Genomic DNA, 12,304 nt, shown 5'->3' with positions numbered 1-12,304 from the left:
CCATTTAACACATAGTGAGATTAAAAATCAACAGTGGTGTAATTTAAATGCTTATATTCTGTTGTATGACCTTATAAAGGAAAATCCCTGGAAAATCCCATGCTTGTTACACCAGACAACTAAAGTATAAGAATTTATATCTGCATTTTTGTGCACTGGTAATGAGAACATGTCCTTTATTTGTCCGAGAAATGAAAATGTCAACCAGTGCAGCTATTTTGAATTTTAAAGTTGATAGCTGTGGTATTTTAGTCAGATAAGAGTCATTTCACAGTTACATATGTATTAGAAACAGGAAATCGAAATCAGGATTGAAAAGGCCTGATTCTGTTCACAGTTTAAGTACCAAGTTGGTTTTTTTTCTTCTGCCAAAGTAAGATCAGGATTTCTAGTGAATTCAGTGCCAGAGCCATGTGTTTAACTGTTGATTAAGCTCTCGATCCTTCGTGTAATTAACAAATCCATGTTTTCTCAATGGAATAAAAAAGGAGAGAATGCGAATATGTATTTTAAGATATACATGGTAATTTTCTGACTTCTATTGGCTTTTTATTTGCATATAAATTGAATTTGTTTTTCTCTCTGCAGGTGATGGACCAGGTAGAGTTGGCATTATTCTTACTTTAGCTATGAACATCATGGGAACCTTGCAGTGGGCAGTAAACTCAAGCATAGATGTCGATAGTTTGGTAAGCATAAAATGCACAATGCTGTGCTTTCTTTTGAGGAATTGCCTTATTTTGTTGAATATGGGTGTTCAGTGAGTTACTTTCAGAGTTGAATATCAGGAAGATGTGTCAGAAAAGTTCCACTCATACCTGTCATAGCAACCTATGGCTTTGGCACAGCACAAACTGAGTTTTTCTGTGATCAAAAATTTTCCTGGACTAGAATAGGCAACAGCAAATAATTGCATTTGAAGATTGAGATTGCAGATATAGCAGTGATGGGAAAACTTCAGAAAGGCTTAGAGTTGGTTTTTTATGGTTATATACCTTACCAAGTTATATTATATACCTCATTTAGTCTACTTAAGGGCTTTGCACAGCAGATAACGATGGTTGTTCTTGAGCTCCATCCACACAAAGTTAGTGATTTAAAAATCTGTCCTAGATTTCCCTGGGTGTCTTTTTCTGGTTTTGTGTAAAATACCTTCTGACATAAGGCTTTGGAGCTGTACAGGTTTGCTCCTTTAATTTGCATAGTTAGTCCATTAGTTAGGATTGACTTTAAAACAGAGTATTTCATAAGGTTAACTCATTATCACCTATTTGTTGAGATATGAGAAGCAGACAGGAAACTCATAAAGGAATATGTTTGTTCTTGCAGTTTTCATCATACCTTAGCTTAAATTTATGAAAGTTGTAGATGTTATTTTAAATGTAATAGTTACTTCTATCTTTAGACGTCAGGCATTCTAGGATTTATTTTAGATGGAATTCTTGTAACAAAATACAGTAGTCTTATAAACAAAAAAAAATTCTGAGGAAAAAAAGCCACCCATATCTAGTAATACCTTCTCTGAACCCTATATTAGCTTCTTGAGCCAACCATTTCAGTGTCGGAAAACAAACAGCTTTTACATCAGATCTTGGAGACCATTAAATCCTGATTAGCTGAATTGAGTTGTCATTTAACAAAATATAATTGGGGCAGATGGTAGACAGTGAAGGAATATTTGCCAATGTGACATATTTTTTTTAAAATAAGTGATTCAACCTTATCCTGAAGGAAATCCTTAAGAGAACCAAAACCGGGAATTAACCACTTACAACATCTAATCTCTTGTTTACGTGTGTGGCTGGTGACAGTCCAGAAAGCTGACTGCCATTCAGGGACACATTTTTTCCCTATCCACCAATTGTTTTATGCTGAGTCTCTCTTTGCTTGTTAGAACAGCCTGTCTTGAAGAGTAAGCACTTTGTGAAAGGGATTCTTTGCCGTAGCTGCAAGACACGATGAACAGCAGTTGTGTGCCTGAAGTAAAGCGTACCGTCGGTAAGGCATGACAACAGAAACAACTTCAATCAGCTCTCATTTGTAAACTCCATTTTAGCTCTGTCAGGCATAATTACTTAAGTATACTGAAGATTACTTTAAGTATAACAATCTAGATAAGAATTAAATGCATATATTATATAACTTTATACAAACGGAACGTGTTTCACAAGAGCAATAGAAAGTTTTACTGTAGGAGACATAGTTTTAATAAAGAAGAACTTTCCCCTTTTTAAAATATGTTGATGTTGAAATGTCATCTCTTAGTAGCAATAAGGAAGTAACTCCCTTTCCCTTGAAAAGTAAGTCTCAAGTTGCATTAGACGTTTTTGAGTACTTTTGTCTCTGTTAAGACAAACGACTGTACTGAAGCACCGGTTATATTGTATTAATTACAGCCTTCTAAGGTGCATGAGTTCATAGGTGGATCCTCTGGACTTCTTTCAGCAGTGGATAGCTGCCCACTCCGTCCCATGGATTTTTAAGTATTCCAGATGACAAACTAACAGATATTAGTGGTAGGATGGTTTTCCTAACATTCAAAAGCTGCTCCTGTGCACAAGCAAATAAGAATAGCTTCATGGTTTCAAGCTAATAAAACTGCTTCACTGAGTAATGCATGTGTATTATTTCCCACTCTTTGTATTATCTACATTTAGCATGTCCTTCTTTAAAGTCTTTTACAGTTGTTTGGTTACAGATGTCCTGCAAAGGCTTTCCTGTGTGCCTGACCTAGTAGTCTGTTTGGTTATACTCTTATTTTTTTCTCAAGGAGTACTTTGAAGCTCCCCACGAGACCAAATAGACTAGAATTGACACATGTCCACATGTTTACTGTTACAGATATGCACACACCACTCCAGATGGCATCACTCTTGCCCTTCCTTGAGCAGCTGTGACGTCTGTGCATACAAGCCTGCACATAAGCATGCCTGAACATATAGCACAATTTTAGGTAGCATTCTTTGGTTGTCAGATAAACTGGAGCTTTCTGCAAGTGGTTGAAACCCATGTCCAAAGGCATAGCCACTGTAATTAGTACATAATATTAAGCTTATACTGAGTTGTTTTAGACGATAGACTAAGTATGGGACATCAGTGAAATACTTGCAAACAGGACAGAAAGCCAGGAGAATAGGGAAGCAGGATCATGTGAAAAAGGAAAAAATGTACCGGAAGTAATACTGGCCAAACAGATGGGTAATTGGCAAATTTTACTTTATTCCACACAATCTCCTTCTTGAGCTTTCCATGACACTGGCATATATATTGAAGAAATCTGTGTTTCTAGGTTGGATTTTGGTTTTAGGTACACAGATATTCTCTTGGAAGCAATTTTTGTTGAACTGGTTTGGCTTTAACTGAAAAATAGCCATTGTCTTTTAATACCACATGATGGTTTTGGCATTTCATTCTTTACAGCCCTGATACTTTATCTGCTCTCCTTTTTTAAAGCAAAACAAAACAAAACAACAAAAACATATGTGGTCACTCTGACAGCTATCCATTGTTTTATTTAAAGCTACCAGCTAGGCTAGATTTATCTTTTCACTTTGATCATTTCAATATCTCTTTAGCTGCTTTTCAGTGTTTTTCTTGTCCCTCCAGGCAGTCTTGTAGTATTTTTATCTTTTTTTCCTTCATAAGGAAATAGAAAAGAAGTTTTCCAGTAAGTGCTGCTTTCACAGATAAGCATTGGCTAGTCCCAGTGGACTGTTTTGTGCTTTATAACCTCCTCCTTCACCGATGTGTATCCTGCAGTAGCAGCACTAGAACTGGGAAGGACAGTTCCTTTTATCAGGGAAACAGAAAATGCCATGCTTTTACTGTTGCCAAGATTACTTATGTAAGGAGATATAAAAAGAATCCCCCAAAGAGATATTAAAACCACACTTGCTAAACCTCACAGTGCCACACCCTGTACATCAAGGATGCTGAAGAATTAAAGTAGTACATGGTAGAGAAGAGTACCAAAGAAAAAATTAGGACTGTGAAAGATAACAGTCCGTTTACAGCTGGTTTTCATGCCTTTATTTTCTCATGCTATTTCAACCGTTCAACTGGTATTTTTTTTAACTAGGACATGAACGTAATATGCTTTTAACTACTATCAGCAGAAAACCTGAGAACACTGGTAATTTCCAAAGTTTAAATAGACTGAATACTTGACTGTAAAGTCTGCATCAGAATGACAGTTCTCAAAGTTGAGGTGTTGGTCATCTGGAAGGGATCAGAATCAAGAAAAATCTGTTGGAACATTTTCTTTTCTGCCTGCAAAGCTGTGTGAGAAAGAGCAAAAAAATCAGTATAAGTTTGACATGAACGAAATATTTAATTTTTGCAGTTTGGAAGAGGAGTATATGTCCTATAAGTGCTCCCAAAATGTAACAGCAGAAGATGTGAAACCTCAGTAAAACCATATGGTCTGCCTGCATTGACCCAGTTTTTGCAGTGACTTAATGCACAGGGTTTTTTTTTACTACATGAGCCATTGGCCAGCCTCTCATAGCATCTCTCAGTTGCACCCTGCGCTTTCCAGGCAGCGTGTTTCTGAGGAGATGGCGTCTTGCAGCATGGTCATTGAATACTACGCATGTCTGGTCTGGGGAGGGTAACTGCTGTTTTTCTACCAGAAGAGAACATAGAGCCTGATGAAATTAAATTGCATTAGATTAGTTGTAAAATAATTACTTCTTCCACTTTCTGGAAATATAAGTTACGTAATTATATTATGAATTCTCCTTCAACATCAAGAAGGGTTTAAGTGATATTAATGAGAAAGTAAATTAAAGAATTTGCAATGTTATTAAAATCTCAGTAAAATACAATTAGGCAAGGCTAAAAATAGTGTATTATGCTCTAGACATTTTTAGATGAAAGTAGTAAATATACTCCTTTATTCTAAAGCATTAGTTAGAGAGTGTGAATGTTGCTGATGGGAATAATGGATAAGAAACTTGCTGTCACCTACGCTATACCTGTCATTATGAGTGACAGAAGATTTCTACCTATGAAAGGAAGAATGGATATCTTTGTAAAATGTTGCTGACATTTATGTTACATTCTGCCCAGATCTAAATCATAATGCAAATTACAGAACCAGAAAAGCATCCTTGTGAATTGATTTACAGTATTAAGCTGTCTAAAATATCTGCATATGTGATGTGACAGCTAAATCTGTCAGGAGAGCTGGGACAGAGATGAAATTTTCTGTTGTAAGGGAAGGCTCTTTGTCCAACTGGCTTTATGGCAGATTTTAGCTGGCGTATAATGCTAGGATCTCTCAGGCAGTTATAGGGAATCCATGTCTGTACAAAAGTTCACAGCTCTTGATGGAACCAAGAAAGACCTTCATTTCTGAAGTGATATTTCTAAAAAGATAAGATTTCTGAAAACAAATGTACCACCAAAGATCAAGTAAAGTAAACGCAGTGCTTATTGTGGGGACTTACTAATGATCAGACAAGAAGAAAATTGTTAGTCTGATCCAAGGTCTTCCTGTTTTTATCACCAAAATGAGATGGCATTCATATATCAACATGATGATGACCATACCTTTCCATCTTGTAGAGTCTTTGAAATGGAAATTGCAATTGATAGGCTTGGGTGTTAGCATGCTTTTCAAAACTGTCACAGTTGTGTTTCAAGATGCTGAGATGTAAGCAATTACCCCATTATTTCCTTGCATTACATATACATTTGTTTCCACATGGAAAATCCATCTAACAGTATTTCAATCTGGATCGAAGAGGAAGGAATGGTAATGTATCAAGTAGAATCACTTTGCAGAAGGAATACAAAAGCAGTTTAACAAGGCCAAAGATGTACAAAGAGTTTCCATAATACCACTAAAGAGAGATATATTACTGGGAATATAGATTAGAGAAGAAATGCTAATAATGCGGCCAGATACTCCTGTGTGCATTAGCTATGAAGGTATCTATCTGTTTGTTTATTTATTTTGCTAATTAATTTCTGACCAATAAGAACTGACACTGCCTTATAGTTTACTCTTGATGTTTAAAAAGGTCAAATTTTTGGTAAAATAAGGAATCTAGTTAAATAAGTTGGTTGAACTAAGGTGCTTAGGTACCTGAATGTAGACTAAGGTCACTTCTTCAAGCGAGGGGCTGAAATTTGTTTTCTGCATAGGTGGAGAAAAACAGTAGGAAGTTTTGGAGGCTCTGGGACTACCAGGATGAACAACATTCTCCAAAAGGATATAATGGCAGCCACCACAGAATGCATTGGTTAACCAAAACAAGTTATGCAGTGGAAGTCAAGAAGGAGAGAGAGAAGACAGACGTGACAAAATCAGAGTTAGACTTGCAAATGGCTCAAATTCTGGATAAATAATACTTGATCTCAGTTTTCAGTAAAAGGACAATGTTTGATCTGAGGAGTTCAAAGTGAAGCAGAAGGTAGAAATGGGATTTACAATATCTGAGATGGAAATTATATGCAAAAACTAGCTTTGCTGTAGGCATGTAACTGAAGCTCCTAACCTAGAATCCTAGTCTCCCTAAATTTCCTGTACAGCCCATACACCATCCGTGACTCACTCCATCTAAAATCAGAGTCTTAAACTAAATGTGATTGGCTTCTACAGCTCGGTATTTCAGTTAAACATGTGAAACCGGGATGGAGCAGTGCTGCTGCATGCATGCAGACCAGGTGAGACCAGATGCCCCATCTTAGGGTCCAGGGAGAACTGGCTGAGAAGCTGGTGATCTGGTAATGGCCACTTCAGATGGCGGTGGTGGTGGCACGTGATAGAATAACAACTGTCACTTCTGGTTAAGAAGTAGAACTGGGCAGTCACTGATGCCACCATCAGTTTGTTAGTCTGATGGCAGCAGTCTTTAGAATCTGTATTGAAGGATTAAAAACACAGTGCTTACAGAGTGAATTCACTCAGGTTTGCTGACATTAGGGTTGTGTCAGACTAACCAGATAACTGTGTTCAGTGATTTATTTTCCAAACAAAAGCAATGCAGTAGATCTCATTTGTCTTCAGGAAAGTACTGGCTGTGGCTCTGTTTCAGAAATTATATAAATGAAGGAGATCAGGATTATTACAAGAACTGTAAACTTGTTAATGAGTTGGGCAGAAAGGAAATGGCATTGAGCTGCAAGCATTAAGCTACAGGGAGGCTACTCAACAAAGATTAGGTTTGCGACTGACCTCATTTTAATCTTTTTATAATTCTTTCAACAAAGGAAAAAAAAAGTGTTGAAGAAATCCACCAAAGGCACAAAGCTGAAAGGCAGTGTTAGCATGAAGGATGCTGGGAACTGAAAGATATTAGGTGACCTCAAATGGCTGATATAAAATAGATTTCAGTAGCCAAAGTGTAAGCTTGAATTTAGGGACTACCAAGAATAACCTCTGTTGTAAGGAAGTAAGGGTCTCCTTGGTTAGAAATGGCTGAGGTAGAGGAAAGCTTGGCTAACTGCTGCTTGATCAGAGGGTGACTGTGAGATGTGACTGTGAAGAAAGAGCATGCAATCCTAGGATGTGTTAATCAAGATAATCCCAATATAGATAGGAAAGTATTGATGCCTTTATATCGCTGTATCCCACAGTAGTAGAGGGGAGAAGAGAGAGATCCGGCAGGCAGGAATGGTGCAGCAATAGTGATTTATTTAATTATTTAACAACTCTTTTATAGACTTTTTTCTTCATAGCCTAATTGGTCAAGAGGTCAGCCACCCCACCTGGAGTGATTGGCTGAAATCCTGAAACATCCACCCTGAGAATATTTTTCTACTATACTATAAACAATTCGCAGGTGTTCTTAGTTTACAATAACACTACTGATAGCTTCTGTGAGAGGGAAAAGTTTCACACAGGACAAGAGAGAAGCAAGAGAAGTTCTTGCTATTGCATGTCTGCATCCACACCTTTATACAACATCTTTTTGAAACATTATCCAAAATGCTGTGTACATTCTGGTCAGACAGGAAAGATTAATTTGAACTGGGATATTTGGAAAAGGAGAATGTATGTTAAGAAAGAGGATTAAACCTGAATTTTCTTTAGTTCTGGAGAACAAAGGGTAACTGGATCTAAGATGGCCCTTCATAAATTAATAGGGAAAATAGCTAGGAAAAAACTATTTAAAATTTAAAATTAATAAATACAAAAGAACAAACTGGTCCATAGACTTAAAAATAAGTTTTCTGACTACCTGAGCAGTGAAGTTCTAGTGAAGGAGGTGAATTAACTCTTTATTGATTGACTCTTGACCCATTTTTATGCCTATTAAAAAAAAATCAAGAAGATCCCTTCTAGTCCCATGCTCCTTTGAAAAATTCAACAAGATGTCTATTAGCAACTTCTTCCTGAAGTTCATGAAGTACAGGAATTGCAGTTATTATGGAACATCCTACTATTTTTTTTGTTAAAAGGTATAGATAATGTCTCATAAATATTCAGATGTTAAAATGTGGTGATTTTCCTCTTTACTTGATGCTACTGCTCTACATATAAATTCCACACTTCTGCTGATTTTTGGAGATCAGTCATTATTCAAGGAACTTCAGGTTTTGGCTTGGGCAACCCTCTACAGGAGGAAGGATTTGAAGACTCCAGGGTTGCTTTCATGATCATGCTTTGTTTTCATAAATACGGGTCATCTACAATTTTTAAAATACATTTTAAAAAGTAGAAAGAGTTATCGTGTCCATTTAAAAATTAAGCAAGTGAAATCACATGTTTGAGCAATGTTAATAGTAGAAGAGCAATAGAATCTAGAGGTCTATACAAGAAGTATCCTATCTTTGAAAACTATATCATGGTTTAACTTAAACAGAAAAGAGACTCGCTGTTCTGGCTAGGAATTAGAAATAATTTGATTTCATTTGTTTTGGTAGCTAAGTATTAATTACAATTAGAATACTGTTTGTTTTGATTCCTAGATGCGGTCTGTCGGACGCATATTTAAATTCATCGATATGCCAACAGAAGAGATGAAAAACATTAAGCCACAGAAGAATAACCAGTTTTCAGATGCCCTGGTAATTGAAAACAGGCACGCAAAGGAAGAAAAGAACTGGCCATCCGGGGGCCAAATGACTGTGAAAGACCTGACAGCCAAATACAGTGAAGGAGGAACTGCTGTGTTAGAAAACATTTCTTTTTCAATAAGTTCAGGGCAGAGGGTGAGACACTGTTTTGTTGTGTTTGATCTGACTTCTCTATTAAGCTTACATTATAAACCTATTCATTGAGTAAAGAGTAGGTTGAGTTCAGTAAGGTTTTGTAAATGGAAACATAAATTTGTCACGAAACAAAGTAATCATCTGAAGCACCTGAAGAACAGAAATGTCTTGTGTCTCTTCTTAAAAAGAGCTCATCTGTAGTAGTATTGGCTACAAAAAAAAAAGGTAAGAAAAATCTGGCTTAGTTATCCTAGAAATCTTGAGGCTATTTACACCTCAGTGAGGCACGGTGAGGATGTTTCCTGGCTGTGAGGAGCAGAATGTACTGAGCAGCAGTTCCCTAAGTCATATTCCCATGCCTGAAGTTGTCTACCTTCTCCTCCTGGTGAGAGGGAAGGTTGCAGGTGAGCGCCAATGCTGAGGGCAGCCTGACCCAGGTGAAGCAGGCATGAAAGAACGTCAACTGCTGTGTCAAGGGTAACGCACCGCTGGCTCCGGCAGCCGGCGGGTGGAGGTGCCATTTCACCTGTTTAATGAGGGCTTTACACCACCCCGAATTATTATATAGCAAATCATAAACAGCTCTGTTCTTCAGAAGATTTACAAACCTATGATTAATCTTCAGTTGTAATTTATAATTAATTAACATTATAATGATATTATTAACTTTATATCATTATATATTATATAATCTATATTAACTTTATAATATTATATATTAAATTTATAATAACTTCCTATAATTAACTTCATAATTAATCTTGCAAACCTGTAATTAATCTTGGGCTTGCCTTCAAGAAAAAGCTTTAGTTTCAGGACAGCAATTAGGCAGAGGTTTAATACTTTGCTTTCAGTTCATGCTGCAGGACCATCCTCAGTGGAGTGGTAAGAAAGGTTTGTGCTATAGTTGGAGCCATATGGACAGAGAGGAAATTTTAACTCTAGATGAGAGTGGAGTAGCTCAGCAGTGTGGTTCAAGTACATTCCCTGCTTGGTTTTGTCTGCTGGATGGGGTTTTGCTGAAAAGGACTTCAGAGCTAAAGAAAGGGGAAAGGCACAAAGAGCTGAATTAATCAGTACAAGATAATACATAAGGAAATTTCTGTTCTTCAGCTAAGGGTACGCTAACAAAGAAGAGTGGCCCAGTGTTTTGTTCAGCCCTTGCTGCAGGCTTTTATCATTCCCAAATGAACGACGTTTACTGTCCCATTGAGATCCATTTGGATTGTTCTCCACTGCTGAGATCTCTTTAAGTGTTTCTGCCTTGGTCTGTGGTTAATATGTGAGCAGTATTAAGTGTTTGCTTTCATGATTTGCATTGCAGGTGGGCCTTTTAGGAAGAACTGGTTCAGGAAAAAGCACTTTACTTTTTGCATTTTTAAGACTGTTGAATACAGAAGGGAATATTGAGATTGATGGAGTCTCCTGGAACACGGTCAGCGTGCAGCAATGGAGAAAGGCATTTGGAGTCATTCCTCAGGTAATGAAATTATTGTATATTTGTGTGCTTTTATTTTCTTTGGGTCTATATCCACATGCGCATAATTACTTTTAAGCTGGAAGTTAGTTGTTTTGTGCTGAGAAACAGAAACAAAAGGGAGAGATTTTGTGAAAAGGGGAGTGGGATGGATGGATGCAATGATTCACAGCAAACTCTACTTTTTGAAGGTTTCTGTGCCTCTGACACAAGAACTCTTCTAGAAATGAGGAGGTACAGTGCACTCAAATGTTCATACCCTTCTTATCCCTGCACTTCTGAAACAGTTTGCATGTTGATTCAAAATAAGATAGTGCCACCTGAAAAAAAAAAATACCATCAGTGGTCTTCTCAGCTACTGTTTTCTAAAGTCCTTCATCATACATTATGGTTAACATGTGAATACTGTACATTGTCTGTTTTTCCTGATAGGCCAGTGGCAGAATCACTGCTTTTCTCATATTTTACTAGGCTGCTAGCTGATCCCCATCTGGACTCATCACTTTTTTAGCTGTCACCTCTCCTTACCGTGTCATAGTACATGTACAAGGGGGCACTTAATGTTATTTATGCTTGCAGCAGTCCCAGCATATGGAAGTAATACCATTTCAGAGATTAAAAAGGAGCAGCTCCTAACATGGGTTTAGAGACCCTTATACTCTCACATAGCTGGAACAAGAAAAATAGTCTAGGAAGGAGCTCTGGATTATCTGTCTCAAAGATGAACATTATTGGCTGCATGAAGTAACAGTAAAAAGTGATCACTCACTGTGAAGGTAGGAATAAAAACCGATGGAACAAATGGCATAATTTTAATGCCATGTTTTATGTTTTTGTTGTTGAAAGCTGTCGGTCCTTTCCAGAAACAGTGATACAGGAGTAACACAGATTGGCCTTCTCTTCTTTGAAAGCTATAAACTGGATAGTTCTTCAGCTACTAGACATGCACAGTCTGTTCCATAACAGTGTTCATTCCTTTGGAAATCTTGTGAGTGTGGCAGAACAACTCAAGTTGACTGCAGTCTTACCAATAAGTCGCTTGTGGTACTGGGAGGCAGGGGGACACCAGTTGCAGATCAGCCCACCACGCTTCAAGGGGACATACAGTCTGTCCTGCCTTTATCCACCCTTGAGGGGCAGCTATGAGCCCCAGAGAGTGATAAGGATGGCTGGGTCCTTGTTCATCATTGTTGGCTCATTCCCTGACGGCCAAGGAGTGGGCCAACCAGGGTGACCAAGGATGTCCTTTTAACTGTGAGCTGTCAAATCCTTACTGTGCCTTTCCCCCCATCCCATCCCCACCATAAAGGAGTTGACAGCTGCTTTCTGTGCATATTGGTTTGTTCTCAGATAGTCTGCTGTCTTAGAAAGCTGGTGAGATGCAGTGAACATATGTGTAATGTTGCTGTGCACTGACTACATGAGGTGCTTTAAAATTATTGAAGAGACTTTGAAACAGCCAGCTGATTTAACTAAAAAATATGCTGTCAGGTTTACATTCTCAAAATAGTGTTTTTCTTTTCCATAACTGTCATAGCAGAGCAAAGGTCTGTCTTCACTTTCACCCTCCTCTGGGTATGTACCCTACGACAATACAACAAATCAAACTGATTGCAGTGAAGTCACTAATACAACTGTCACTCAGTTGCTATAGTCAGTCCTGAT

The 12,304-nt window shown here is 37.7% G+C and overlaps 1 protein-coding gene across 1 annotated transcript in view; it reads left to right on the top strand.

Annotated features, from left to right (window-relative positions):
• CFTR (cystic fibrosis transmembrane conductance regulator (ATP-binding cassette sub-family C, member 7)) overlaps positions 1 to 10,656 on the top strand; it is a gene marked incomplete at both ends in the record, with an annotated part of 28,853 nt that extends 18,197 nt beyond the window's left edge. The window contains 3 exons of the mRNA XM_010180051.1: positions 589 to 689; positions 8,920 to 9,162; positions 10,487 to 10,656. Coding sequence (XP_010178353.1) covers positions 589 to 689; positions 8,920 to 9,162; positions 10,487 to 10,656 — 514 coding nt within the window. The remainder of the gene's footprint in view (positions 1 to 588; positions 690 to 8,919; positions 9,163 to 10,486) is intronic.
• Positions 10,657 to 12,304: the final 1,648 nt, after the last annotated feature.

Source organism: Mesitornis unicolor, unplaced genomic scaffold (genome assembly GCF_000695765.1).
Source record: "Mesitornis unicolor isolate BGI_N332 unplaced genomic scaffold, ASM69576v1 scaffold19512, whole genome shotgun sequence".
NCBI lineage: Eukaryota > Metazoa > Chordata > Aves > Mesitornithiformes > Mesitornithidae > Mesitornis > Mesitornis unicolor.
The sequence above is the reverse complement of the archived record's forward strand: the minus strand, read 5'-3'. Positions and strand labels throughout refer to the sequence as shown.